Source organism: Ursus maritimus, unplaced genomic scaffold (genome assembly GCF_017311325.1).
Source record: "Ursus maritimus isolate PB19 unplaced genomic scaffold, ASM1731132v1 scaffold_24, whole genome shotgun sequence".
Classification (NCBI taxonomy): Eukaryota; Metazoa; Chordata; class Mammalia; order Carnivora; family Ursidae; genus Ursus; species Ursus maritimus.
The window spans coordinates 6,420,268-6,446,776 of NW_024424897.1; the positions used below are offsets into that span (position 1 = coordinate 6,420,268).

Genomic DNA, 26,509 nt, shown 5'->3' on the forward strand with positions numbered 1-26,509 from the left:
CTCTTTGTGCTTGGAGGGGAGGGGCTGGGGCCGTGGCTCTTGTCTTCAGGGGAGCTGGGGCCCCTTCTTCCCAGAATCAGTCCCCAGAGGGCCTTCAACACCGGCCCGGGAACCAGCATTTGTCATTTTCTTGAATGGGAAAATGGAAGATTGTACTCTTTCACCCGGGGCGTGGCCCCCTGGGCTATGGCCACCCAGAGAAAGAGCCCATGAAGGAGAGGAGAGAGGCTGGCCTCCCAGCCTTCTACTCGGCCCCTGGGGGGCTCTCCTGGCCCCAGGAAGCCACCGAAACAGCACTGGGGGTCCCTGGGGCTGCGGCCCTGTGCTTGCCAGTGCCCAGGCTCATGGGGAGGGGCCCAGCGGCATGCCAAGCCTGGGCTGCCCTGCCTGAGCCTCACCTTGGGCCTCACCCAGGGCACAGCTCAGTGTTTGCACTGGGCTCAGGGAGATGGATGGGCTGTCAGTCCTTGCCCCCTCTCCCCGATGGCTCAGAAGATACAGCGGGCATGGGGACCAGACAGCCAGAGGCTTCTGTCCCTGTAAGCCAGCTGCAAAGTCACCTGGGACTCTGTTCCAGAGAGAAGCGAGCTAGCGAGGGGTGGGGGTGCATGAGAGCCCCAGCCCCTCTCCTCACCTCCTCCCATGAATCACACAAGGGGAGGACTGGTTTAGACCCCTCCTGGCTCAGAAATAGACTGTCCCAGCCCTCACCAGGCGGACTGTCCCTTCCCACCATACTTGGAGTGGCAGTTCTGTCCCTGGGAACAAATGTCACGAAGCCTGAGTGTAATCGATCAAACAAACAGGGTTTATGGCAGCAGGAGAGAGCTGTTGAACCCTGCCTGGTAGCTAATTAATGAGCTCATTAGGAGACAGAGTACGTGGTGAGGGAGGGCCAGGGCTGCCTGCTGGGCTGCAAGCTTCTGGGATGTCCTGGGCTGAGCTCGGACCAGGTGTCCTTCCCGCAGAAGGAGGCAGACCCCTGAGGCCGGCCAGGCTCGGTGGCAGCGGCCCTCCTCGACTCAGGCCTCTTGGGTGCACCCTGGGCTGTACTGATTGTGGTGGTGAGCAGGGGCACGCACGTCCCGGGCACGGGCATCAGAAGCTCAGTGTCCAGGTCCTGCCCTTGGTCTTGGGCTGCAGACAGTGCCCCCACCTCAGTGAGGATCTGGGGAGGGAGAGGCTTTGGGGAACCCAGTCTGGTCTAGGCGCCCCTGCTCAGAGGCTTTGGGCCACCTTCTCCCCAGTCTTGGCACTTGGGAATTCTGCTGGGGGTTGGTCCTTGGGCAGCCTCAGGCCTCCAAGTAGACCTCCACCAGCCCCCCCACGGAGTGCATGCGGTAGAAGACCCCCAGAGGCAGGCCGAAGTTGACGATGGTGAACCATGTCTGGTAGCCATAGAAGTCCTGTTCCAGCCCGTTCTCAAACTCTGGGTGTATGCCAAACGCAGGCATCATCCACAGCTGGGGAGGAGAAGGGGGTTGAGTCAGGGAGAGGGCTCTCCATGCCCCAGGGCGCTCTGCTCGGGAGGGGAGGGCAAGCCCCCACCCTAACATCCCCTCAGCCCTAGGCTTTCAAAGCCAGCCGTTCCCCACCCACTCCTCGGCCACATCCCCCCACCCCATCGCACAGCCACCTCCCCACATGCCAGCCTGAGCTCCAGGTGGACCATGAGGCCCCACACTGCCATCAGCCGTGGCCCAGCCTGCCCTGTCAAGCTGGGCTCCCCTGTGCCCCGACCTCCACCACCTCTTGCCGGTCTTGACTCTCTCTGCTCCCTCCACCTGGCCCTGTCTTCTGTCCAAATTCTGACCCTTTCTCAAGGCCCAGACTCAACCTTCATGAGGCCTCCCTTGGCCCCTGTGGCCCGCACTTCCTTCTCTGAGCTCCTACTGCACTTTCGGGCCAGGCTACAGCGTGTGGTCTGCCTATGGCCGGGGCTTCAGCACCTCAGGGGTTGCCAGCGCAACGCGCCTGGAACGTGGTGTTCAACGTGCCCTTGGACCACCGTTGGTTGTCCCGGCAGTGCCACTGACAGGCTGTGGGACCGCCTAAGCCTCAGTTTCCCCATCTGCCCTACGGCGGCAGTGATGGTGCCGAATGGGGCCTGCGGCACGGGGTGAGCTTGCAGAGTGACAGCATGGAGAGGCGGACGTGGGACTTCAGCTGCCAGACACCCAGCAGTCATGGTTAACTCCTTCCGCTAGAGAGTTTTTAGAAAACCTGGCACTTTGTGATCTCTTCCTTGGACCAGATTCCGGGGGTGATCACTTTCTTGCTAATTCCCTGGCTGGTTTCCCCGTGTCTCTCCAACTAGAAAGTAAACTGGCTGAAGGGGAACATCTTACACGTTTGTAAAGAGCACTTAGGTACGTGCTGGGCACAGTCATGCCAGGCACCTTGCAGGATGCCGGGGGGACACTGCTCTCAAGCAGCGTAGGGCTAGGAGGAAAGAGGCAGGTGTCCTTGACAACACAAGGGACAGGCCAATCACCCTTGGGATAGTCAACGCTCCCACTCACCGTGATGTTGCAGAGGATGAGGAAGAGCGAGATCTCCTTGAGCGCCCGTCGCTTCCAGTTGAGGTGGCTGTAGGAGTGGATGTAGGCCAGCGAGGCCCGCCGCAGGTCCTGGCCCAGCTCCAGCAGGGAGCCCCGGCGGGGTGGCTCAGCCTCCTGCTTCCCTGCCGGGCCCTCGGGCGCCATCTCCCAGAGCGGGCGCCGGTGCAGGCCCTCGATGATGAAGAGGTTCTGGACGATGTGCTGCAGGATAAGCAGCAGCGAGTAGGCCAGGATGAGGCGGTTGAGCAGCTCATGGGGGCGAGTGGCCACGATGGCCACGATGGAAAAGTAGGCGATGCCCATCTGGCCCAGCGCGGCGCCCATCAGCAGCACCACGTCCAGGCTGCGGGTGGGGTTCTTGAGCGTGTCCAGCTCTCGCTCCTCCAGCCCGTGGATGGCCGTGCCTGCCAGGCATGCCAGGCTCATGGCGGGCAGCACGGCTACATAGAAGGCATAGTAGAGGGCAAAGTACTGGCGTGCGATGGTGGGGCCACTGGCCTCGATCTGGAAGAGCACGAAGACGCACACGCCTGCTACCAGGGCCAGCAGGCCCAGCAGTGGCCCAAAGATGGCCCCGTGCAGGTGGAAGGGAGGGGTGCCGGGGTGGGCGCCTGTGTGGGGTGCCAGGCGGCGGCCCACGTTCTTCCACATGACAAAGAGCACAGCGCAGCAGAGGAGGCAGTACTCGGTGCTGAAGGGGTAGAGCATCAGGTAGCCCTTCTGGAAGACCTCGCACACCGTGGCGTTGAGACAGAGGCAGGTGTTGGTGTCATTGCCTGGGAGGGGGCAGGGCGGGAAGGGATAGTTACTCAGGTGGGCCTTGCTCGGAGGAAACCAGCTACACAAATCAGTCCCGTGCCCCTGGAGTATCCCAGAGGTGGAAGGGACCCAGCTGCCCATTTTTACAGACCTGGAAACTAAGGCCCAGAGATAGAAATCAGAAATCACAGGATGGTCATTTCTTTACAAAGGGATCCCAGGCTTCAGGCGCCACGCTTTCCTAAAGCGTTCAACACATGGTGTCTTTGGGGTCAAATGTCACCTCTACAGGTCGCTGGTCGGGCGCAAGAGGAGATCTGCAACTTTGTAACGGGAGGATCTGGCTGAGCAGCTCGCGCTGGAGGGTAATCGGGCACCTGGCCTCGCCGTGAGGTGCCCTGCAAAGCACGCGGCATCACCTGTAGAACGCTGGTGCCCAGAGTGTTTAACCTGAATCTAATCAAGACTTGGGTCCGTACTTCCAGTTTGCAGGCAAAACAGGGAAGAGGAGCACAAGTCAAATGCCACCCTTAGGACGCAGCCTGACAAACCTCAGCACCATTAGGAACACAGAGACTTAAGGGATGGAACAACCAAGCACGTTGCGTGTTTGAACGCATCATCATAGACGACATTTCACAGGCCGGCTGGAGAAAGTTGAATATAGATCGTTGGAGAGGATGGGGATGATGTTGAGGAATTCTGTTAGAAATTAGAAGAGCGTTGTGGTAGTGTAGGGAAATATACTCATTTTAAAGGGATGCACACTAAAATGTTTTGAGATGAAACGCTGTGATCTCCGTAATTTAGCAAAACATTGAAATAAATACGGCAAAATGTTAGTAATTATTATGTCTAGATGATGGCTATGTCCCGTTCTTTTACTCATCTGCGTGTTCAGATTTTTTTTAGTAATGAAAGAATCTGTGATGTCACTTGCCAAAGAAATTCTCTTTGCACAGCTCTTCTGAACAATGTGTCTGAGTGTGAGGAATATCCATCGTACACAGGCGGGCCATGACTTTTGCCGTGGGTGTGTAAATGCGTGAATGTGCTGGGAAGGATGGCTGCACACGGGTCAGGATGGTGATGCCACCCGGGTGCTTTATACGCACGGGTGCGGCTGAGTCCCACACGTAGGTTTATGGGATACAGCCTCTAAGGGCAGAATGTACAGGTAGGGGATTGGGCACATGGAACTCTGAGGAGTTCTTTTGGCTCCAAAATCTTCTGTCCCTCCTGATAGGTCCAGGTATCTGCAATTGTGTTAGGAAGACACTACTTTCAGTTCTGAAGCCTTTTTGGTTTCTTGCAAGTAAAATGCTAATAGTAGGGGTGGGGTGCACACCTGGATTTATCAGTGAAGAGCCCCGCCAGGATTAGGAGCTTGCTGATGGCGAGGCGGAGGCCTGGAGCAGGGCTGCAGGGGGCTAGCACCCCATGGGACAGGCACAGAATGAGGGCAGGGTGTCTACCAGTGTTAGTCGTGATCTGGCCTCCAGAGTTTGCTCCCGCTCTGGGAGGGAGTGTAGCGTGTGTGCGTGTGTGTGTGTGCGGGCATTCAGGGCTGGGGATCATGTCTCCTCTGTACCTGAGAAGTTTTCCATGAGGGCGTTGAGCTCAGCCTTGATCTCGCGGTGCATGGAGTCGTTGGTGACAGCCAGCACCCACAGCAGCAGGTCTGTGGCCAGGGTCAGCATTAGACCACACCTGGAGGACGTGTCACACTCTGCCCACACAGCCCAGCCGGCTCCCCAGGTGCCCTGCCCTCATCATCACTGACTTTAGGGTGACCACTCTGTCCCAAAGCCAGATCCCATCTGGCATGGGGACTACGGAGGAGGCAGCCCTCGGGACTGGGACCCCTGGGACCCCTTCCCAGACTAACTGGTGGCCCCAGGGACACCATGTCCAAGGAAGTTGTGGGAGCAGGCACTAGCGGGGGGACAGGGGGACCCAGGAGTTGGAGGGAGAGAAAGTGCCCCATCTTACCTGGTGAGATTGGTCCTGACCTGAACACAGTCCTTACAGTGTTTCCAGAGCACCCAGGTCTGAAAGAGATGGGGCCTTGAGCCCGGGGCCTGGGGTCCCGGTGGTAGAACCGTGGGGTGTGTGCCCCAATTGCTTGTGTGTATTTACAACGGAAGTGACAGTGAGGAAGGCTGGATTGGGATCCTGGCTCTGCTATTTCCTTGCTGTGTCATCTTGGGCCACTGGCAAAATATTTCAGAGCCTCAGTCTCCTTGGCTCTAAAATGAGGCTAAAATGCCTACCCCTCAGGGGGATGCCTGCTTACTGGGGGGATGGAAAGGATGATGCAAAGAAATGGCTAGCACGATGCCCGGCACGGGACAGGGACTCAGGAACGCGAGCGGTAGTAGCTCTGTGAACCTGGGCGGGGGGTGTAGATTTGGTCATATGCCAGTAGGCACGGGTGGACGTATCTCCAGGTGTCTGCATGTCAGTGACACGTTGGCTGTGCTGACGCAGGCACACACGTGTAGGTGTACGTGGTTGCAGGCAGGAGGTGCGGGTGTGTGGAGGCAGGCAGGAGTGGGGGGCTGTGGTACGTGTGTGCGTCCCCTCGGCCCCGTATGTGTTTGCCTGCGTGGTGGTTTCCGGGCACAGGCAGGGAGTGTGTGCACGCGGCATGGGGAGGAGGGCGGCCGGTCACCTGGACGCCGAGGAAGATGATCTCGATGACAGGGAAGATGAGTTCCAGCTGCGACTTGCAGTGGATGTGGCTGACGTCATAGCCCACCCGGAAGACGTTGAGGCAGATGGTGCAGCTGCCGAAGAGCACCAGGGAGCCTGGCCGGGCCAGGTGGCCGTTGGCACCCCCCCTGCACCTGGCTCTCCCTCCCCACCCCTCCCCGTCCACCCAGTGCCCCCACACTCACCCCGCACCCAAATGGGTCCCGCGTGAGGGTCGTGGTAGAGCACAGCGTGGGGGTGGCGCGTGGTGCAGGAGGCAAAGTAGAGGAGCCAGAGGAGGGACAGGGCCTTCAGCGCAGCCAGCAGGATCCACACGTCACCCAGCGTGACGGCCACGTTGTTGAAGACCATGCTGCAGATGAAGGCTCCGCCCAGGAACACCACGTTGAGGGCCAGGAGCCCCGAGAAGAGCTGCCCTGCCTTCTGGGCCTGCCTGTCCCTCCGCAGCAGCAGTGAGAAATGCCGCACCAGCCAGGACTTCTGCCGGGGCGAGGCGGGAGCCCCCGTTTGCTCGGCCCCCGCGTGCACCGGGTTCCCCTCGGCCGGGGCTGCTCCGATCCCCTGCGCTTCTGGGGAGGCCACGGATGGAGCCTGAAGAGGGGCTGGGGAGAAAGGGTCCTGGTGGGCTGCCGGGCTGTCCCGGCTTCAGTTAGGGACCTGCTGTGTGACCTGGGGCAGGCTCTGCAACCTCCCTGGTCGGACATTGGAAATAACAGCAGCCTCTCCGTCGACTTCACGGGACCTGGGGAGGTTCGAACAGACCAGGGGGTATGGAAATTCTTTGTGCTCCAAATAAACATAGGGATGATTTTGATTGGCTTGAGGAATACCTCTCTCCCACCCCCCTGCAGGGCTGTCCCGCTTTCTGCCCCAGCGCCTGATCTTGAGAAGGAAAATAACGTTTGTTAAGAGACCCAGGGGCATCTGCATCATGTCTGGACACTGGACATTTTCCGGGGTTGTGACTTTTCACCACGAGCGGGCAGCTCGTGTTCCGCTGACCTCTGGGAGGTATTTCCCTCCTGAAGCCAGGGAGAGCGAGCAAGTGTCCTCTCGTGTTCTGACTCCGGTTAGTCGGGTAATGGTTGCCTGGCCTGCTGTGTGGGGCAGGATCCTGAGGCTGAGTGTGGGTGTGGTGGGAAAGAATGCTGTCATCTGAACTAATACTCTATTATGGGTACCTATGAGTACACATAAAATCACTCCTTTTAAAAGGTCTAGAAGATGCCCACCAGGTTGACAGCCGGAGTTTCTTCTGGGGAAGGGAAGTGGGTATTAGGATTGGGAGTGGTTTAATGCCCTCGTTTTTAAGAGCGTATTATTTATGTGATTAAAATTAATTTTAAAGCGCATTAAGGTTTAGGGGGAAAAGTTCTGGGATTGATTTGCGATGTCTGCGGTGAACAAGGGACAGGCTGGGATCAGCATGCATGCTATGCCCCAGCCTTGAACGGAACTGACTTCCGTATGCACCATCCTCCACCCCGACTCCTGGATGACCTGTGAATGCCCAGCACAACATGGGGAACACCATCCTCGACTTTTCTCTTTCCCTGAATGTCTCCTGCTACTTTCTCAACTTCCTCAAGCCTTCACTCAGGCCCACTCTTTGTCACGCCTCTCTTGGACCCAGATATTGGGTCACTGCATACCGGCAGCTCAGGGCCCCAGCCAGGAGTCCAGCACGCTCCCCTGTGGGCCCTTTGGGTACCCATTCCTTGTGAGACTGAAGCCGCCCTAGAGAGTGGGGATGCCCTGGTGTTTCAGGGTGCTGTCCTTGTGCGAGCTGACCTGGGAGCCTCTCTTGCCATCCCCAGCCACCTCTGGTTCTCTCCCTTGGGGCTGCCACTGCCCTTACATGCTTGGTGCTCTGGGCCCAGGGTTCCAAGTGCTCTCTGTCCCCATTCTCCAGGGGGACATCCTCTCAGCGAGTGGCATCTTCATCACCACCTCTCCCAGCAGGTAGCTGGGCACCCTCCTTGCCTCCCCCCTCCCCCCTCAACCTCTCGGGTCCCAGCCTGTCCATTCTAGCCCACAAGTCTCCCTTAGATTTTTCTTGACCTCAACTTCTACCCTCGTCCAGGACCCCCTCCTCTCTCTCCGGGACTGGTCTCCCTATGCGCTGTGCCTCTCCCATACTTTGAGACCAACATAGGCAACCAGTCGCTGAGGTGAAATAAGTCAGTCAGAGAAAGACAAATACCACAAGATTTCACTTATATATGGAATTTAAGAAACAACGAACAAATGAAAGGACAGAGAAAAAAGGAGAAATGAAAAATCAGACTCTTCAACCTAGAGAACAAACTGGTGGTTACAGAGGGGAGGTGGGTGGGGGGTGGGCAAAGTAGGTGATGGGCACACTCATCGTGATGAGCACTGACGGATGTATAGAATTGGGGGATCACTATATTGTACCCCGGAAACTAATATAACACTGTATGTTAATTATACTTGGGTTAAAATAATAACTTTAAAAAAAAGGCAAACAATTGCCCTCAGTATAAAGTCCAAACTACCTCGCATGGCCTGCGCAGCCTTTCACAAACGAAACCAGGCAGTGCGTGTTTAGCTTGGGCTTGGAGGCTGGCTTCTGCCGCTTCCTGGTCTGGCCTCGACTTACCTCTCCAGCACTGTCCTCAGACCCCACTCTCTGCCGCGGGCTGCGCCGTCCTGCTGCAGTTCCCAGAACGTGCTGGCTTTTGTTCACCTCCCTGTCCACCCATGCCCCACCCTTTGCCCACAATGCCCACCCACTTGCCCTTTGACTGACTACAGCTTAGAGCAGAAACCCCCTTCCCTAAGCGGCCTTCCCTGAACCCCATGCCTAGGCTGCACTAGGTACCCCCACTGCACCCCATGTTTGTTGCTGGGGCATCACCTATTATGCTTGCCCCATTTGAACCCACTGTGTTTTGCTCTGTCTCTGCCTTTGAACTCTGAGCTTCGAGAACTTCAGCCTTTCCCTCTCTGTAACCACCCAAAGACCCTCACTGCATTTGGCTTTAAAATACAGTCTCTCCAGCCCCCATACTCCCATGTGAACTTGTTCAATATTTATATCTTCTTTGGTTCTCTTATGGCAAATAGAATAACAAAACTCAGTCCTCTCTTAAAGATTCTCCAAAGATTTTGTCCCCGTTTCCCAGTCGTCTCTGTCATCTTTGCTCTAGTTTTTCCCCCTCCCTGTCCAGCCCCCCTCTCACACTCGCGCACCTGTCCCCATGTTGATCCAGGCCTAGCCAGAGGGCTCCAGGGCTCCACATTTCTTGGGTGGCTTCCCGCCTCCCCCCTTTGCTCCTGGAGCCCGCTGTTCCTCTGCCTTGCCTGCTACCCTCCACCAATGGTTCCCGTCCAACCTCACCACCTACCTTAAGCCCCTCTCCCGGGAAGCATCCTCTCCCTGCCCAAGCATCTATTGAGAGTGGGTGTGCACTGTGTGGTGAGGCGCTGTGGGCATGGCTGGCTCCCCTCCAGTCTGGGAGCTCCTCCAGGGTGGAGACCAGGTCCTGCTTAACTTGAACCCTCCAAACCTAGCCCAGGCAAGACACTCTCGCTGGCTGACTTTGCCATTTTCTGGGGGGAGATTTCTGGGGGGGAGAAGCATGGACAGAGACCCTTTCCATTAAGTCCTTTCCATGCACGCCCAGCTTAGGAGACTTTAGAGAAGATCTTCATCTTTCCTCCCAGGCTCCCCCGCCTAAATTGAGCAAGCATAAGGTTCATAGGGACACCTCCCTGCTCCTTTTCTCCCAACGCCGACTGCTCCTTTCAGCCTTCCCCAGAAATCTCCTTTGTCTTCTCAGGGCAGTATAGCCCAAGGATTAAGAGCTCAGATTCTGGGAGCTCCCGGGTGGCTCAGCCGGTTAAGCGTCTACTTTTGACTCAGGACCCTGGGATTGAGCCCCAGGTCAGGCTGCCTACTGGGCGGGGAGTCTGCTTCTCCCTCTCACTCTGCCTCTCCACCTCCCCCCCCCTCCGCTTGAGTGCTCTCTTTCAGCTTTCTCTATCAAATAAATAAATAAATAATCTTAAAAAAAAAAAAAGAGTCCAGATTCTGGCACTTACTACCTCTGTGATCCTGGATAAGCTACTCAGACTCTCAGTTTCCCCATATGTAAAATGGATGTACAACTATGGAATAGTACCCAATGCATAGAAGGTGCTCAGTAAAGATTTCTCGAATGAATAAACGGAGGACTTAACGCATAATACCTACCTCATAGGGATTTTGTCAGAATTAAATGATTTAATGCATGTAAATGCACGTAGAGCCTGTTAGCTATTTGTGCATTTCCTTCCAGTTCTGCCGAGGTCCTGGAGAGGTTGGAAGGGTCAGGATTACTCGTGAATTTCAGGGGCGGTTTTTGCTTGGACTGCAGGCCTAGAGGGGACACTGGAGGACAAGATTCCAGGTGCCCTCTCTCCAGGGCCCTCTTCCAATTGTCCCTATCCTCCCCACCCCCAATCCAACCCTCCAACGGTCGCTAGAGGGAGCCCTGAAAGTGGCGATTCGGTCCGCCGCGGGGAGGGTGCCGGGGTGGGGTACGTAGGGGTCTCGGGGAAGAGGGGGAGGGCACCCAGCACTGACAAGGAGGAATCCGCCGCCCTCTGGCACGTCCCTCGGCGCGACGCCAGTCCAAGGGAGGGCGGAACACCAAACTGATTTGTGGGTCGCAATTAGAGACAGGTGATGAAAGCGGCGCAGCCGTCGGGGCGCGGCGCCTGGCTAGGAGCGCAGGGCCAGCTCTGGAGGAGTCTGCTGAGCGCGGACTGGGAGCTTGGGATTTCTCTACGAGCCACTCGAGGGACTGCGGGGCCTGGGGCAGCCGCTACCCATATGCCTCAGACTGGGCGTCCAGGCAGTCCCAACTCCACACCCTTTTACCCAGCCGTCCTGGTTTTTGCTTCTTTCTGGCCTCAGCACCCACCTTTGGCTGTGCGCGCCCAGACCGGCTGGGGTGGGGCGCGCCCTGCTGACTTTTGTGTGCGCTCCATCCACGGAAAGGAGATGGGGCACGGAGCTAGAGTTGGGGTGGGGGGCAGAGAGGGGCCCGTTCTGCGGTCGCCAGGGGTTGGCCTCCGCCCAGTCAACCCGCCCTTCCTCCCCTAGTCTATGAACCGGGTTTTTGGGGGCGGAGCAGGTGTGAATGTCAAGGGTGGGCCCGCCGGGAATGTCCCGCCAGCAGCCCAAGGGCGCTCCTTGAGTCTAGCCGGCCGCCTTACCTGAGGCCTGGGCGGGCATCGCGGCCGGCTGACCACCGACTGCTGGCGCAGCGCCGATCGTCAGTACAGGTGAGGCCCCCGCGCCCGCACCGATACCCCCGACGCCCTACCCTCGCGGGACTGCGCAGCCGCTGCTCGGGCTCCTCCGCCCATCGATTTTTCTGTTGACTTTGGGAATCTCATTAATCCTTCGTTAATTACCCCGCCAGGGGCTCCAACCCGGACGGTGCAGCCAGTAGCGAGGCGGCTAGGCGGGCGGGCGGGGCCGGAGGCGGCGCAGGCTTTCGGCCTCAGGGTCAGAGGACCAGCGACCGCCCGCCTCCCGGGTGGGGGGGGGGTGCAACGTCCTTAAGCTGCAGCAAAGGGGTTCAGGCCACATTTTCCTTTGGTGGCCAGGCAGGGAACAGACTGGACCCCCTCCCTCCCAGGTCTGGTGTCGTCTCTTCCTGTACCCCACCCAGCACCCGAGAGGGGTGCGGTCTCACAGCAACCTCGCCTCTCCACTCTCTCTCCCTAAATCAAACGTGAACTTGGGGCGGAAGAGACCTCATTCTGACGGGACAGGAGGTGGGTGGGGAGGGAAGTCCCCCCCGTGCCCTCCTCATGCTACCCGCAGCCTCTGAGACCTGCCCACCTCATCCTGCCGGCAGGGTCCAGACACGTCCTCCTCTCAAGTCCCTAATGCTCCAGGCGCTGCTGCTCCCACCCCAGCCCCCACCCCAGTCCCCACTGTAGCCTGTCCCCTCTTCACCTGACTGTGGCCGGCCACTGATTCTTCCTCCTCTCCTAGTTCGCAGGGCCTCCTCTTCAATCTCTGCCTGGCTTTCTCAGGTTCTCTCCCTGCTAGTCCGTCTCATGCCTTTCCTGGATTAGAAGCCCTAGGGCTTTGCCTGGGGGACCCCCAGGGAGTGGGGGTGGTGGGTAAGAGGAGGCCCCTTGCAGTAAGGTTCTGTCCCCCAACACCTCTTAAACTAGAACAGCTCTGTTTGTGTTATAAACTTGGGTTCCTGAAATATTTTATTTAAAGAAAAAGAAGTTCTGCTGTTTGAGAATTATGATTCTTAGTAGAAAGGCTCTGGCTCTCTTTAGCTCTGTGACCTTGGGCAAGTCGCTTTACCTCTCTGGGCCTCAGGTTCCTTCGTAGAATGGTCGTTGGGTTAGGTCAGTCTTTCCTGACCTTTCATGCTTCATGGAACACATAAACAAATGTATTTGTCCTTTGAGGATAAGGGGACAAGGAAGATGGCAGCCTGCGCACTCTGCCCAGCTGCTCCCAGCCGCCCAGGAACTGACTGGTCTGTACCCAGTCTGTAAGTCAGGTTTGGCTCACCCGCTGAAAAGCTTGAGGCCTGAAAATCTCCAGGGTTCCTTCCAGCTCTGACCCCCAAGAGCCTGTCCTGCAATCATCCCAGATGGAGTGGCTGAGACAAGGAGTGGGGAGCAGCTGGCGAACTGCAGGCCGTTCCAGCTCCGGGCAGCTGTCCTGGCCAGGCCACGGGGCTCGGATCAGGGGTGGTGCCAGAGCCACCAACACTTCCAGATCTTGCCTGGTCCCGGATAGTATAGGGAGAGGTCTCCTCTCCCTGGTCACTCCATGCTTCTGGATCATGCTGGGGTGGGTGGGTATGTCCTGATTGTGATGTAAAAACTCATCCTGGAAAAATAACTTTGGTGCAAATTCTACCCTGGGGCGGGGGGTGGGGTGGGGTGGGGTGGGTGGTAATGTAGCATAGTGACCGCCAGCCTGGGGTTCTTTGCTGGGGGTCTCGGAGTGGGCACATGAGCAGAGCCCCACCCCTGTGTGTCTCTGTGGGGGCTTCAGGACAACACGTAGACCTCCAGCAGGCTGGAGACAGCGTGCATACGGTAGAAGATGCCGAAAGGAAGGCAGATGTTGACGATGGCTGCCCACAGCGAGTAGCCGTAGAAGTCCACCTCCACAGTGTTGCTGAAGTGAGGCCGGGCTCCGAAGGCAGGCATGATCCACAGCTGTGGGGAGAGAGGGGCGCATCAGGGCCTGGCCTGGCCTGGCCATTTGCCGGTCATTGCTGTGGGTTTTGCTGGGGGTTGACAGGATGGGGGTCCCAGCCCTCTAGTTTGTTGGAAAGCAAGGGCTGGGGGGTGGTGAGTGGGGAACCTCAGAATCTTGGGCAGGGTTTGGCACTCACAAAGGAGCTCAGAAAATGTGCCCAACCGAACTTGCCCACCGCAGGCTGGGACTCCCCCTGTGATCACGTCTCCTACCGTGTTATCATGGCTCATTTGTCAGATGGGGAAGAGGGGAAAAAGATAGGTGATGTGAGAATTTGGTACAAACGACTAAATCAGCAGCTCTCTCCTGGAGAGATGTGTGCAGGGTGGTGGTAGAATCAGACAGGCCCAAGGCAGGGGTTTCAGGATCTAGCCAGAAGTGGACCCCAGCACCACCCTCCATAAGCTCTGTTCTCCAGCTCCCCTCCTTTCCCAGGTCTGGGAGGATGTTAAGGCTGGAATCCTGCTTCATCTCTGGCTGGAGCTCAGACGGTTCAGGTGTGGGGTATGACGCAAAGAACAATGGCTTCTAGGCCAGCCCCACCTTCCCCAGCCCCAGTTAACTGTGCCCTTGGGCACACACAGCTCCTTTCTGAGCCTGTTTCTGTCTGTCCTATGAAATGGAGTTGGGGATGATGCTCCTAGAGTTGACCCGGGACAGCAAAAACATCATCCCTGGAGGTGGCTCCCAGCCTGCAGGTGGGGCCCCCGGTGGGGGTGGGGGAGGTGGGGGCGGGGCCAGGCTGGGGGCAGGCTCCCAGCCGGCCCAAGATAGAAGGAGATTTTGAGCCTTATTGCTTCTACTGGACGGTCAGAGATTGGTGATCACCTTTTTCTGTTTGTTTGTTTGTTTGTTTGTTAACAGATTACCTGCCCGTTGGGCAGTATTCACAGCAGGAACACACTGAGAATGCACCCAGGTCAGGGCCGTTGGTGTATTTCGTGCAGTGTGCGCTCGGGGGGAATCAGTCTGGAGTCCTGTTCTACATCACGATAGACCCACATTGAGGGTGTTTGTATCTTAGGGATATTTTTCTGTTGGAGGTTATCGCTGCAAGGGCCATTTTTATACTGAGTGAAACTTCAGCAGAGCTGTGCTCTGTATTTGCGATGTACTCACATGGGTACATGTTTGCATATTGGAAATTTCTCCCCCAGCGACTTTATCTACACTGGAGTGTTTCTCTGTTGGGTTGTAGCCACACGAGGGGTATTCCTTTACTGGGGGGTGTGTCTTCCCGGGGAGTGTTTGTGCCCTGGGGTGAAGTCTGCTGCTAGCACACGAAGTTTCTCTTAGTAAGCGGTTCTGCTGAATTAGCAGGGAGGGGGCGCTGTTGCGAATGCCCCCCTTCCAGGCCAGCCCTCCGCCGCACTCTGCTAAGAGTGCTCACACTTCTGCTGGTCTCTGCTACTTCCTGATGCTGCTCCAATTATTCTGAGAAGCAGGCTGGTCACAAGTTCCCAGGAGCAGTCACACCTTCCACCTAGGGGTGAGGGCACCCTCCCTCTACATCACTTCACGGCTCCCTCTCACTTCTGCCCAGCCCCCATGTCAGCATTCCCTGGGACCCCTCCAGTTCCATCTGCAGCCTAGATGCCAGAGGCTGGGATTTCATTCTCTCTCTGTGTCCTGAGATGCTGTTTGCCCAGGGGCTGCATCTGACCCTCTCTGAACTTGCTTCTCTCCTAGAGAGCTGTAGATTTCTCGAGTGGGCTGGAGGCAAGACAGAGAAGGCCAAGTGAATAAACCTGAAAGAGCATCCTTCCTTGGCCTTCTCTTCCCACCAGCCCATTCCCATCTCCCCCCCACCCCCAACGACCCCCGGTTACTCACGATGACATTGCAGAGCAGGAGAAACAGAGAAATGTCCTTCAGGCACCGGCGTCTCCAGTGGCCCCTGGGGGCCGAGATGATGGCCACTGCTTCCTGAGGGCCCACTGGGTTGGTGCCAACCAGCCTGGGAGTGGGTGGGCAGGCAGGCAAGGTGTGGAGCGCATCCTGGTTGGCGAAGGTAAGTCCATGGCAGGACTCCTTGGGGGTGGTGTCATGAGGCTTAGCCCCGGGTGGTCCCCGGTGGAGGCTCTCGATGATGAACACATTCTGGAAGGTGTGCTGGGCAATCATGAGCAGAGCATGGGCTAGGTTTAGCGCTCCCAGTAGGTCCCTGGGTGTGCCCACCACCACGGCTACGATAGAGTAGTAGGAGATAGCGTACTGGCCCAGGGCAGCACCCATCAGCAGCGCCACATCCAGGGTTCGAGTGGGGTTCTTATGGTGATCCATGGCCCGGCGGTCAAAACGGTAGATGACTGAGCCGCTCAGACTGACCAAGGTCATGAGCCCCAGACAAATGATGTTGAAACTGTAGTAGATGACCAGGGCCTGCTGGGTGCGGCCCCCCTCCCCACTCACTTGGACCTCGTAGATGATGAAGACGGCCAGCCCCACCACGAAGAGCATCAGGCCCAGGATCGGGCCAGCGAAAAGGGTCTCCCGGAAGAGGCTGACCCGGGATGGGGTGTGGCCGTGGCTGTGGCCGTGGGTGGAGGAGGCCAGCAGCCTGCCCACATTCTTCCACATGACATACAGCATAGTGGAAGCAAACAGGCTGTACTCGATGTTGAAGGGATACAGGTAGAAGTAGCCCTGTTGGAAGATCTGGCAGATGGCTGTATTGCAGGAACAGTCTCCGCCCACCGAGCTGCTGGCACGCTCCGCTGTGGAGACAGAGGCACAGAGCTGCACCGCCCTCCCACCTTCCTGGAGAAGACCCTCGCCTCTCGACTGTGGCTTCTGTTAGGGCGGAATCACTGTCTGCCATATTCACCACCGTATCCCAAAATGCCGACACAGGGCCCGGCAGGCGCATTCATTCCACAGGTATTTACTGAGCACCTACTATGCTCCAGAGACTGGGACACTCAGTAAGCAGCAGGTGCTCAATAAACAAAAATCGGAACCTCAGATTCTGCCTGCTTCATCCCATGCCATTCCTGCAGGCAGACATTTCCAATCCTTCCCAATCAGTAATCACCCCTGGCTCCCCAAGGTAGGCAAGGTTCTGTTCCCAGTAGATGGTGGCCCTCTTGGGAACCCCAGAGTTCAAGCTTCCTCAAGGCTCTCCCCGGCATCTGACTCAGCCCAGAACGTGAGCTGCTTTGGCCAGGTGCCTTCCGTGACCTCCCAGCACTCTGGTTTGTAGCACCCCTATAGGAATCCTGTCCTGTGCCCGGAGTGCGCTTTTTAGAATACCTTGGATCTTGGCAAACTTTTCTTTTGATCCCCAGAACTATTCCCACTGGTTTTGCAGATGCAGACACTGAGGCTAACTGAGGTAACGTGGCTTGTAATGGCAGAGCTATTGACCTGGCTCCCAACCCCACGGCAGGTACCTTCCTAGTATTGCCTCTCTGCACCCCAGGGCCCCAGCGTGTTAAGTTGGCCACCTCTCTGGGTTGTTTTTTGGTTTTGTTTTGTTTGAGAGAGAGAGAGAGAGAGAGAATGCGTGTGTGCAGGGGGAGGGGCAGAGGGAGAGGGAGAGAGAGAATCTTAAGCAGGCTCCAGGCCCAGCCAGCATGGAGCCCGACACAGGGCTTGATCTCGTGACCCTGATATCATGACCTGAGCCAAAATTAAGAGTTGGACTCTTCACCAACTGAGCCACCCAGGCGCCCCCTCCGGGTTGGTTTTCACCATCCTCAGGAGCTCTCTGTATATGCAAGGTGGCCCTTTGTCTGTCCTGCTGGGCTGGGGTCTCCTGCTCCATGCTCTCTGTTCCTGGACCCTTCCATACTAGGAGCGCGTGTGTCTTCAGGCAAAATCCAGATGGACTTAGTCATCTAGTCTGGTTCTGATTAGTGGGGGGCCCTACGGAAGTCCCGAGAACTAGGGCCAGGGGGCCTGTGGAGCTCATTCAGTATAGCATATCGGTTCAAGGCAAAGATGGATCTCAATCCCAGGTCTCCCAATTTCAAGCTCTATTTAACCTTTAATGCCTTAGTTTCTGTATCTGTAAAATGGGAATATTAATAGTCCTCATCTCGGGGCTCAGTCGGTTAAGCCTCTGACTCTTCATTTTTGCTCAGGTCATGATCTCAGGGTTGTGAGATCGAGCCCCGTACCAGGCTTTGGGCTCACTGCGGAGTCGGCTTAAGATTGTCTTCCTCCCTCTGCCCCTCCCCCACCCCCTCTTGCTCTCTCTTTCAAAAAAAAAAAGTTCCCATCTCATTGGGAAGTTGTGAGGGTTAAGTAAGGTAGAGTGTTTAGGACACTTACCACAGACCCTGACATACGGAGCTCAGTCAAGTGTCACTATTGTCATCGTGATTATTTTGTCTACCTTCTCCCTGACATACTCTGCCCTGTGCTTCCACCATCGAGCTATCTGCCTCCCTTTTCTGTCCTTCCCTTTGATCGCCCTCACCCTTTCATTCTGGAGCCCAAACCCCTTCTTTGGTGGGATGGAGACCTGAACAGCGGGGCCAAAGCTGCACCCTCCAGGAAGAGAAGATGGCCCCTGACACCTCTGGTGTCACCTGCACCTATACTTCTTCAGAGGCAGAGCCTGGAGCAGGAGAGGCTCTCCTCTCTCATGAGGGCAAGGGAGACAAGCACCCTGCCTAAGGCCTGGAAGTCCCTGGACCAGGTATAATGTGGAGCGGACACTCACGGTCAGGGGCGAGGCGGAGATGGCTGGTGTTGCTGTGGGAACTATCATAGGAGTGGGTCTGGTGCACGGACTCGTCCACTACAGCTGCCATCCAGATGGCCAGGTTGGTGGTAAGGGTGAACATGAGACCGCACCTGTTTGGGGAGGGGGAGCAAAGAGGCCAGTGAGAGGCTTGCCCACCGTGGGTCCCTGGGGAGATGGAAAGCTGGGGAACTATACCGGGAGATGACGTTGGGAAGTAAGAAAACAGTCAGGCCCCCGTGTGAACAGAGAGGCTGAGTTTGGAAGGAACACTTAGTCTGGCCAGGATGCTACCCAAGAGAGGACCAGGGAGCATCCAGGGGCTCAGGCCACTGCTGCCCCCTCTCCTAAGGGAAAGCACATACAATGCACTATATAACCCACGCCACCGAAACACACGGGTATGGGTGTGTAGGCACACGCATGCACACAACACAGCACAGAGTGGTGGACTCAGGCTGACAGAGCAAAGGGGCCTTGGTTGAAACCCCACCAAGGGCGCAGAAAGAGGCCCCGGGTGGACGTGGATGTTGAGCTGTGGAGCCTGTACTCACCGGGTCAGATCCAGGTGGACATGAATACAGTCTTTAGCAGAGACCCAGAGAAAGTAAGTCTGTGTTGAGAGAGAGCGGGGGAGGTCATTCACTCTGCAGATGGGCTAAACTCTGGAGTGCCCATGTCCAAACCCGGCAGTATGTTCCCTCCACCTCAAGAGCCCCCATACTAACCTACCAGGTTTATCTTAGCTTTACAAAAATGAGTGAGGCGCTTTCTCTCTTTCTATGGAACAATTTGTATAAAATCATTCTCCGTTCTTTCAGAGTTTGCAAAATGTTACCTGTAAACTCTTGCTGTTTGTTTGTTGTTGTTGCTGTTTTCAGGTAGAGTTTTGACTGTCTAGTTACTTATTCCTGGGAGCCAGGCCAGCCTGAGGCTGGGTCTTGTCTCTCTTGGGTAGAGAGAATCTCTGGTGGCTTCTCCCCTCCCCTTGGCAACATCCCCATCCTTTGTTGTTCTGCAACCCTCCCCTCGTTGCCAACAAATCCTTGTCATGGTATTTGTTGATGTGGGGGTGTCTGTATTTTCATTTTACCTGCGTATTCTTCAAACCTACACACCGTAAAAAGGTAAAACTATTATAAGTACCAAAGTCATAAACGTGTGGAATTGTGGAAATCCACACAGCAGAGGTGATGTTTCAGGAGAGGGAACCCTACATGTGGTCATTCTGGTCATGGTACAGGGATGAGATCTGTTCTGGTCTCCTGTAAGACCAGTCCTGCCTCAGCTCAATCAGAAGATCTTTCAGAGTCTTATGTATGCAACAAATAAAAAAATATATGCTTGAACTTGTTTGAAAAACCCCAGGTACAGGATACCCTATTTCCTAAACAAATATAGAACATATGGGCAGTAGCTGAAGCCAAACCCACCATGCCCACAGCAGGACCTTGAGCTGAGATTGACCCCCTCTACAGGCAAACCCACCATGCCCACAGCAGGACCTTGAGCTGAGACAGACCCCCTCTACAGGTCCCCAGGGAAGGCGGACCAGGTTCTAGGAGACATGGCAGCTGCCACAACTCTGACATGTTAGATGTTAAGACCGGCACTGCTTGGGTTGAAATGAAATCACAGGGCCCCTAAGTAGGAGCTCACGTTTGGATATTACTTCATTACCAAGCGCTTCCAGATTTATGGACTCATATGACCCATGCTACGGTCCTATCCCCACCTTACTTGATTGCTCAGGGTAGAAGAGTGGAGATCTCCTGACCTCATACCAGGTGTTGGCTCCTTTCCACCACACTCAAGAACACTCCTCCCACCCACCTGGACGATGACAAACACAGCCTGGGTGAGAGGGTGCAGGATCTTGATGGCCGACTGGCACTCAAAGAAACTGGAGTAGTAGCCAGTCTTGAAGACATCCATGACAAGGGTGCAGATCCCAAACAGCACCAGCCCACCTGGGAATGAGGGGTGGGGGATGGGTCAGAGAGGATGGTTTATAGATCTGAGGATGGATGGCTAGATGGGGGGTTCGTTGGATGGCTGGGTGGATAGAGGGATGAATAGGGTAGGTGGAAGGATCAATGGACAGATGAATGGGGTGGGTGAGAGGATGGATAAATGGCTGTCTGTCTGTCTGGATGGATGGATGGGTAGATGGATAGGTGGATAATTGGATGATGGATGGACGGATAGGTGGATGGGTGAATGGATGAATTAAAAGATGAATGGGTGGATGGAGGATGAGTATAGGATTGAGGGGGTGGATGGATGGGTGGATATCCTATTGAGCCCCTATCTCTTTGGAGCTGCATGGATTGGGGTAAGACTGGCCCTAGGTGGGCTCCTTCAGTTGCAGCTGTCATCTGGTCTCTGCTCTCCATCAAAGGCTTTCCCATGACCACCCCTTTTCAATCTTTAGGAAGGGCAAAGAAGTTCCCCTCCATCCCTCACTTCATTCTTCTTCCAAGACTATTTCCTTTTCTATTCTCTTTCAACCGCAGCCCATCTCATCTTCAGACACATCTGGTCCCCGGGGAATTTCTCAACCCCCTACCTTGACGCGCACTCCACAATTCCTCTGAAAGTCCCAGCCTCTGGCTCCTCTCCTGCCCCCCACCTCCCCCCCCCCACCTCCCCTGGCACCTCGGAGCCAGATGGGGCCGGCGTGCGCGTCCCGGTAGGGGACGGCGTCTGGGCAGCGCACGGTCCGGAGGAGGTAGAAGAGGATCCAGAGGGAGGCGAGCAGCATCATGGTGGTGAGCAGCGCGAACACGTCGGTGTCATACACCGCTACCTTGTTGAAGGCGCCGCCACTGATGAGCGTGCAGGCGAGAAGCAGCACGTTCACGGCCAGCAGCACGGACAGCAGGCGGCCGCCCTTCTTCCACACCTCGCGGGAGCCTGCCCGCGGCGCTGCCGGTGGGCTCTCCTTGGGGCCCGGGGCCGACTCCTCGGACATGGCAGGGGCGACTGGGGGAGGTTGGACGGGTCACTGTGGAGGAGGAGGGGACAGGACCCCAGGTCAACCCCGAGGGCTCTCCTTCCTCCATCTTATCCCTAGGTTTAGGAAGCGAGAAGTTCCTCACCCGGAGGGTGGGGGCCGGGGTGGTGGAGGAAGCGCTGGGGAAAGGGAAGAGAAAAGCGACCCTTCGGGTCTCTCGCTCGACGACGGAGGGAATGAGAAGCCGCGGCAGCCTCGTCGGACCCCGTCCAACGTCCCCACTCCCCAGTCCGTAGACCCTCTGGTCCGGGCACCCACCTGGCTGGGCCGGGAGCCCGCGCTGCGCTGGGGGTCAGGGGGCGGCGAGCGTCTCCTCTCTCCCACACCGGGCTGGACGGGCGCTTTATACCGGGGAGGGCAGGCTGATTTACAGACGCGGGAGCTCAGCTCCATAAATCTCTCAGTGCCACTCACATGATCCATCTTTTCTCCGAGCTGAATTTAGGGAACAGAGAGCGGGAGCCAGATAAGGTAAGATTTATATTTACCTGTTAAGAGGCGCCCCCTCCCCCGCCGTCCCGTCACCTTGGCGCGGCCAGGCTTGGGCGCAGCCCTGCACTGCGGCACCCAGAGGGCACCCCGCCCCCGGCGCCCACCGCGCCCTCGCACCCCGCGGTCCCCGCCGTCCAGAGCCCCGAGTGCTGATGCTCAATAGACTCCCCAAGGGCCCGCAGGCATCCCAACGCCCTCCCAGACCCTGCGCACCCTATACCTTCCTGCTCCTCTGTTGCTGCCCCAAGATCGGGACCCCAGTGCTCCTTTCCCCCTACACCCTCACAGTGATCAAAGTTCCTTCTTCCTCTATCCCTCCCCGCAGTCTTCTGGTCGCCTGGAAGCTACGAAGTCGGGTTTGGGTATGAAGTTCGCCAGCTGCGCGCAGAGTCCGCGTCCGGTCTTCTAGCGCCCCCTGCTGGAGCGCGGCTCGCCGACCCCGCGCGGGCGAGGGGCAGCCAGGACTGCCCGGTGCTGCTCGCTGTCTGGGCGTCAGTCCTCCTACCCGTCCTAGACCCACTGTCCTAGGGATCCAGACTGCCCGCAGACACCCCTCCCCAGCCCTTGGCCCCTTCCTTCGACGGGTGGAGACATCGGGAGCCGCAGAGCTGGGGATCCAGTGAGGACAGACCGCGTACTGTCCCCAGACTGCGCCTCATGGGGCTGAGCACTGGGGTCACCACGCGCTTTTGGAGCGAGGGCAGGGCCTCGCGTGGGTCACCCCTGTGAGCTCGGGAGCAGGGTGTTTAGGACCCAGTGGCAACCCGGGGGCGGCTCCCTGGGCAGCGGGAGATCCTTCCCTCCTCCCTCCCGGGGTGAGCGGCTCAGATGTCCGAGTAGCGGCGGCTCTGGCGCTCCGCAACCTCCGTGTGCGGCAGCGGGGGCTGGCGGCCCCGGCCCCTGCTCGGCTCCCTCCTGCAACCCCATGCCTCAGCCCTAACCCCGCCGCCCTCCCCCGCGGGGGGCATTTCCCCGCGCCCCTTGCCCACCCCGCCCAAGTCAGGCGCCATGAACGACCAATACCACCGGGCGGCCCGGGACGGCTACCTGGAGCTCCTCAAAGAGGCCACCAGGAAGGAACTGAACGCCCCCGATGAGGATGGCATGACTCCCACCCTCTGGGCTGCCTACCATGGCAACCTGGAATCGCTGCGTCTCATCGTGAGCCGAGGGTGAGTACCCACCCTGTTCCTGCTTAAGCCCCCCAGTGGAGGGGGAAGAGAGTGTTCAGGCCCCTCCGGTCCCCTGAGACACACTCCCTAAGACTCCAAGGTATCTTCCCCTCTCTCCTCTGACCTGCCCTCTTCTCTACCCGACTGATCCTAAGATGGGACCCTGGAGCCTGGCAGTTGTGGGAGGGGGACACAACTTGAGGCATGTGACATTGTGACCTGGATGTGGGGCTAGGAGGGGAGGGACTGGGTTTGGGGGTCCATGATTATGGGAGGGGCTGCAGAGTGAGGGGAAGGTGGGAGAGGTCTCCTGGGTGGGTGGTGCCTGGAAGCAAGAGTGGGGAGGGAAGAGAAGGGGCACAGGCGGTGGGAGGAGAGGCTCCTTAGTGCCCACTCCCCAGCTTGTGGTCCAAGGGGCTCTCTCAGCCAGTGCTGCACCTCTCCTCAGGCTGGGGCTCTCCCAGCTCTCTCCCAGCTCATTCTTAGGATTTATGGGCACTGTTCACAGCACCAAATGTCAGTGGGTGCAGCCACCTCATTAACTGCCTCTGTGCCCCTCCCCCAGAACAGGCTCCCTCTCCCTCCTTTAGGAGTTGTCTGGGGGGAGGAGTGGGCCTAGGGTCCAGGTGTAGAGCCAGGGAAGGGGTTTGAAGGTAGCAATGAAGGAATTCAGGGTCCAGGGCCACTGATGTGGGCTCCCGGGGCCGAATGACACTGGACAACTTCGCCAGTCTCCACAGTTTTATACAGAGAGGTCACCTGGGTGAACTGGACACCTAGGCAGCCTGGACAGGGAAAAGGAGTGGAAGACATGCCCCAGGAAGACATGCCCCTGGAAGGTTCATAGGAACATCTTAGGCCCTGGGAAATCACAGTGGAGGGAAAAGGGCCCAGCTGGCCCTGGTGCCAATGCTGGCCTGTGGCCTGAACATGTGGTGGGTGGGGAACCCCCCTTGCCCCCCCCCAAGTTGCTCCTCAGGCCAGCAAAAGGTGGGAGCACCCCCTAAGACCAGGCTGCCGAGCCATGTTTTGAGAAGCCAAGCCTGGCCCCTTCCCACACCAAGAGAGCACACAGTGATCCTGCCATCCCGCCCCCCACCAGAGAGGTCCATGGGAGGAGGGGAAAAGAGTGCCTTCCTGGTGCGCCAAATCCCCCAACTCCTACAGAGAGCAAGGGTTGGTGCTGGATGGGGTGTGGGCCAGATGCCAAGCAGCTCCTTGCCACATTGTCAGGCGGGACTTGGCGACCAGTAGGGGAAGTGAGGACGTGGTTGTGGGGGGAGCTGTTGAGACAAGGGGGTGATTCTTCCTCCAGCGCTGCGGGGTGGCCTCGTGGCCTCATTAGTGTGAGTCAGAGGTGCTGAGCCAGGCCCCTGCGGGAGGGGAGAGCTTGGAGGAGCCAGGCGGAGCATGCCCAAGAGGGCACAGTCTGGTGCAGAGGGTGTGGGAGGGTGCCGGGGAAGTCCCCTGGGCCGGCCTAAGTCAGCCTGCCTGACAAGGCTCCCAAAGATGGGGCAGCTCTGGGAAGGGAGAGCCGCTGGACCCAGGTTGCCGACTTGCCTCCTCCTCCCCTTTGGTCCTGGCTGCCCCCACGCTCCCCTCCCAGCCCAGGCCAAGACCCGACACCTGCTCTCACACGCAGCCTTGCCAGACCTGGCCCTGCTCCCTGCAGACACGGCCGTGCCCGCCGACACGCGGGCACACACCCTCACACACACACTCACCCCGGGCTCAGGCTCCGCACCCACCACCCTCTCGTGCCCTCTTTTAGGGTCACCCCCGCACCCGCAGCCACATTCACCACCACGCCGGCCAAGAGACCCAGACTCGGCCCTGGCCCACCGCCTCCCTGGGCCAGCTCCCCGCTGGGCCCCATGAATAATTCACTCCTTTCTCTCAGGGCATCAAATATTTATCCCCTGAGATTCCCAGCCCTCCGTTCTCTTGGGGAAGGCCCCGCCCTGGCCCCGCCTCTTCTGCCGCCCCACCCCCTGCAGGCCTGGGGCCGTTTCCGCCTTCGCCCCAGGGCCGTCTGGCATCTCCTGGAGTCGGAGGAGGCGTCTCAGGCCCTCGGGTCCCGCTGGTGTGCCCGTGGCGGCAGCTCAACCAGGCCGGGAGCTCCCCGCGCCTGCAGCCGGTGCCGTCCGCCCGCCTGAAGCTGTGTTGGCTCATCACCCCTCCTTGCGTGTCCTCCCTGCAGGGGCGACCCAGACAAGTGTGACATCTGGGGCAACACGCCCCTGCACCTGGCCGCTTCCAATGGCCACCTGCACTGCCTCTCCTTCCTGGTGTCCTTCGGGGCCAACATCTGGTGCCTGGACAACGACTACCACACGCCGCTGGACATGGCCGCCATGAAGGGCCACATGGAGTGCGTGCGCTACCTGGACTCCATCGCGGCCAAGCAGAGCAGCCTCAACCCCAAGCTGGTGGGCAAGCTGAAGGACAAGGCCTTCCGCGAGGCGGAGCGGCGCATCCGCGAGTGCGCCAAGATGCAGCGCAAGCACCACGAGCGCATGGAGCGGCGCTACCGCCGCGAGCTGGCCGAGCGCTCGGACGCGCTCAGCTTCTCCAGCCTCACGTCCAGCACCCTGAGCCGCCGGCTGCAGCACCTGGCGCTGGGCAGCCCCCTGCCCTACTCGCAGGCCACGCTGCACGGCACGGCCAGGGGCAAGGCCAAGATCCAGCGGAAGCTGGAGCGGCGCAAGCAGGGCGGCGACGGCACCTTCAAGATCTCCGAGGACGGCCGCAAGAGCGTGCGCTCGCTCTCGGGGCTGCAGCTGGGCAGCGACGTGATGTTCGTGCGCCAGGGCACCTACGCCAACCCCAAGGAGTGGGGCCGCTCCCCGCTCCGGGACATGTTCCTCTCCGACGAGGACAGCGTCTCCCGTGCCACGCTGGCGGCCGAGCCGGCCCACTCGGAGGTCAGCACCGACTCAGGCCACGACTCCCTGTTCACCCGCCCCGGCCTGGGCACCATGGTGTTCCGCAGGAACTACTTGAGCAGCGGACTGCACGGGCTGGGCCGCGAGGACGCGGTGCTGGACGGCGGGGGCGCCCCGCGAGGCCGGCTGCAGAGCTCCCCCAGCCTGGACGACGACAGCCTGGGCAGTGCCAACAGCCTCCAGGACCGCAGCTGCGGGGAGGAGCTGCCCTGGGACGAGCTGGACTTGGGCCTGGATGAGGACCTGGAGCCCGAGACGAGCCCGCTGGAGACCTTCCTGGCCTCCCTGCACATGGAGGACTTCACCTCCCTCCTGCGGCAGGAGAAGATTGACCTGGAGGCGCTGATGCTGTGCTCCGACCTTGACCTCCGCAGCATCAGCGTCCCTCTGGGGCCCCGCAAGAAGATTCTGGGGGCCGTGAGGAGGAGGAGGCAGGCGCTGGAGCGCCCGCCGGCCCTGGAGGACACTGAGTTGTGAGTGCCTCGAGCCTTGGGGGTGGGGGGTGGGTGGGAAGATAGGGGCCTGGAAGGCCTTAGGGGGCGGCAGGGGAGGATCTACCTCTTAAGGATGTGTAGGGGGTAATACCGAATTTCGTAAAATCTAAGTCCCCATAAATGACAGGAGGTCCCACTTAATTTGTTTATCCCCAATTCTGAAAAAGAAGCTGCCAATTTAAGGACAGGAGGCCTTCTTATCACAGCTAATGTAAAATGCACCTTGATTTTGGAGCTATCAGAATGCCCCCAAATGGGTGTCTTAGTGTGGATGTCAGAGTAGTCACAGAGTAGTCACAGCCAGGACGTTCTGAGTCCTTCCATCCACTGGGTGCTGGAGATGCCCCTGCACCTGTCCTTTTACTGAGTCCTCCCCAGCTCCCATGTGCAGGGCTATATGATCCCCA

At 58.3% G+C, this 26,509-nt stretch overlaps 3 protein-coding genes across 5 annotated transcripts in view; 1 reads left to right on the forward strand and 2 right to left on the reverse strand.

Annotated features, from left to right (window-relative positions):
• Positions 1-790: 790 nt before the first annotated feature.
• Positions 791-11,834, reverse strand: OTOP3 (otopetrin 3). Of its 2 annotated transcripts, XM_040640260.1 has the most exons (8): positions 11,262-11,832; positions 10,255-10,352; positions 6,221-6,637; positions 5,995-6,131; positions 5,313-5,371; positions 4,912-5,030; positions 2,523-3,337; positions 791-1,463 (listed from the first exon to the last, which is right to left on the reverse strand). In XM_040640260.1, the coding sequence occupies exons 3-8, from the start codon at positions 6,384-6,386 to the stop codon at positions 1,293-1,295; spliced, it is 1,467 nt and encodes a 488-aa protein (XP_040496194.1). In that variant the 5' UTR covers positions 6,387-6,637; positions 10,255-10,352; positions 11,262-11,832; the 3' UTR covers positions 791-1,292. The 2 variants fall into 2 exon arrangements, with proteins under 2 accessions (XP_040496194.1, XP_040496193.1); XM_040640259.1 differs by lacking the exon at positions 10,255-10,352 and having other exon boundaries at positions 11,262-11,834.
• Positions 11,835-13,057: 1,223 nt separating this feature from the next.
• Positions 13,058-20,957, reverse strand: OTOP2 (otopetrin 2). Its single transcript, XM_040640261.1, has 7 exons — positions 20,642-20,957; positions 19,817-19,953; positions 18,538-18,596; positions 17,959-18,096; positions 17,649-17,654; positions 15,127-15,997; positions 13,058-13,250 (listed from the first exon to the last, which is right to left on the reverse strand). The coding sequence occupies exons 1-7, from the start codon at positions 20,955-20,957 to the stop codon at positions 13,080-13,082; spliced, it is 1,698 nt and encodes a 565-aa protein (XP_040496195.1). The 3' UTR covers positions 13,058-13,079.
• A 1,542-nt stretch (positions 20,958-22,499) lies between these two features.
• Positions 22,500-26,509, forward strand: part of LOC103665929 (Usher syndrome type-1G protein) — a 19,406-nt gene continuing 15,396 nt past the window's right edge. Inside the window, exons 1-2 of one of the 2 annotated variants that reach the window (XM_040640262.1) lie at positions 22,500-22,663; positions 24,864-26,085. In XM_040640262.1, the coding sequence (XP_040496196.1) occupies positions 22,500-22,663; positions 24,864-26,085 (1,386 nt within the window). Of the gene's footprint in view, positions 22,664-24,863; positions 26,086-26,509 lie in introns of those variants that run through there. The other variant, XR_005837331.1, reaches the window with a different exon arrangement.

Coding starts and splice junctions, on each gene's coding strand:
- OTOP3 (XM_040640259.1), bottom strand. Junction 6,132..6,220: donor GGGACCCATTTGGGTGCGGG/GTGAGTGTGGGG, acceptor TGGCCCGGCCAG/GCTCCCTGGTGCTCTTCGGC. Junction 1,464..2,522: donor TCATCCTCTGCAACATCACG/GTGAGTGGGAGC, acceptor TCTCCTCCCCAG/CTGTGGATGATGCCTGCGTT.
- OTOP2 (XM_040640261.1), bottom strand. CDS start 20,957: ATGTCCGAGGAGTCGGCCCCGGGCCCCAAGGAGAGCCCACCGGCAGCG. Junction 19,954..20,641: donor CGGCCCCATCTGGCTCCGAG/GTGCCAGGGGAG, acceptor CCTCATTCCCAG/GTGGGCTGGTGCTGTTTGGG. Junction 18,597..19,816: donor CTGTGTTTGTCATCGTCCAG/GTGGGTGGGAGG, acceptor CTCTCAACACAG/ACTTACTTTCTCTGGGTCTC.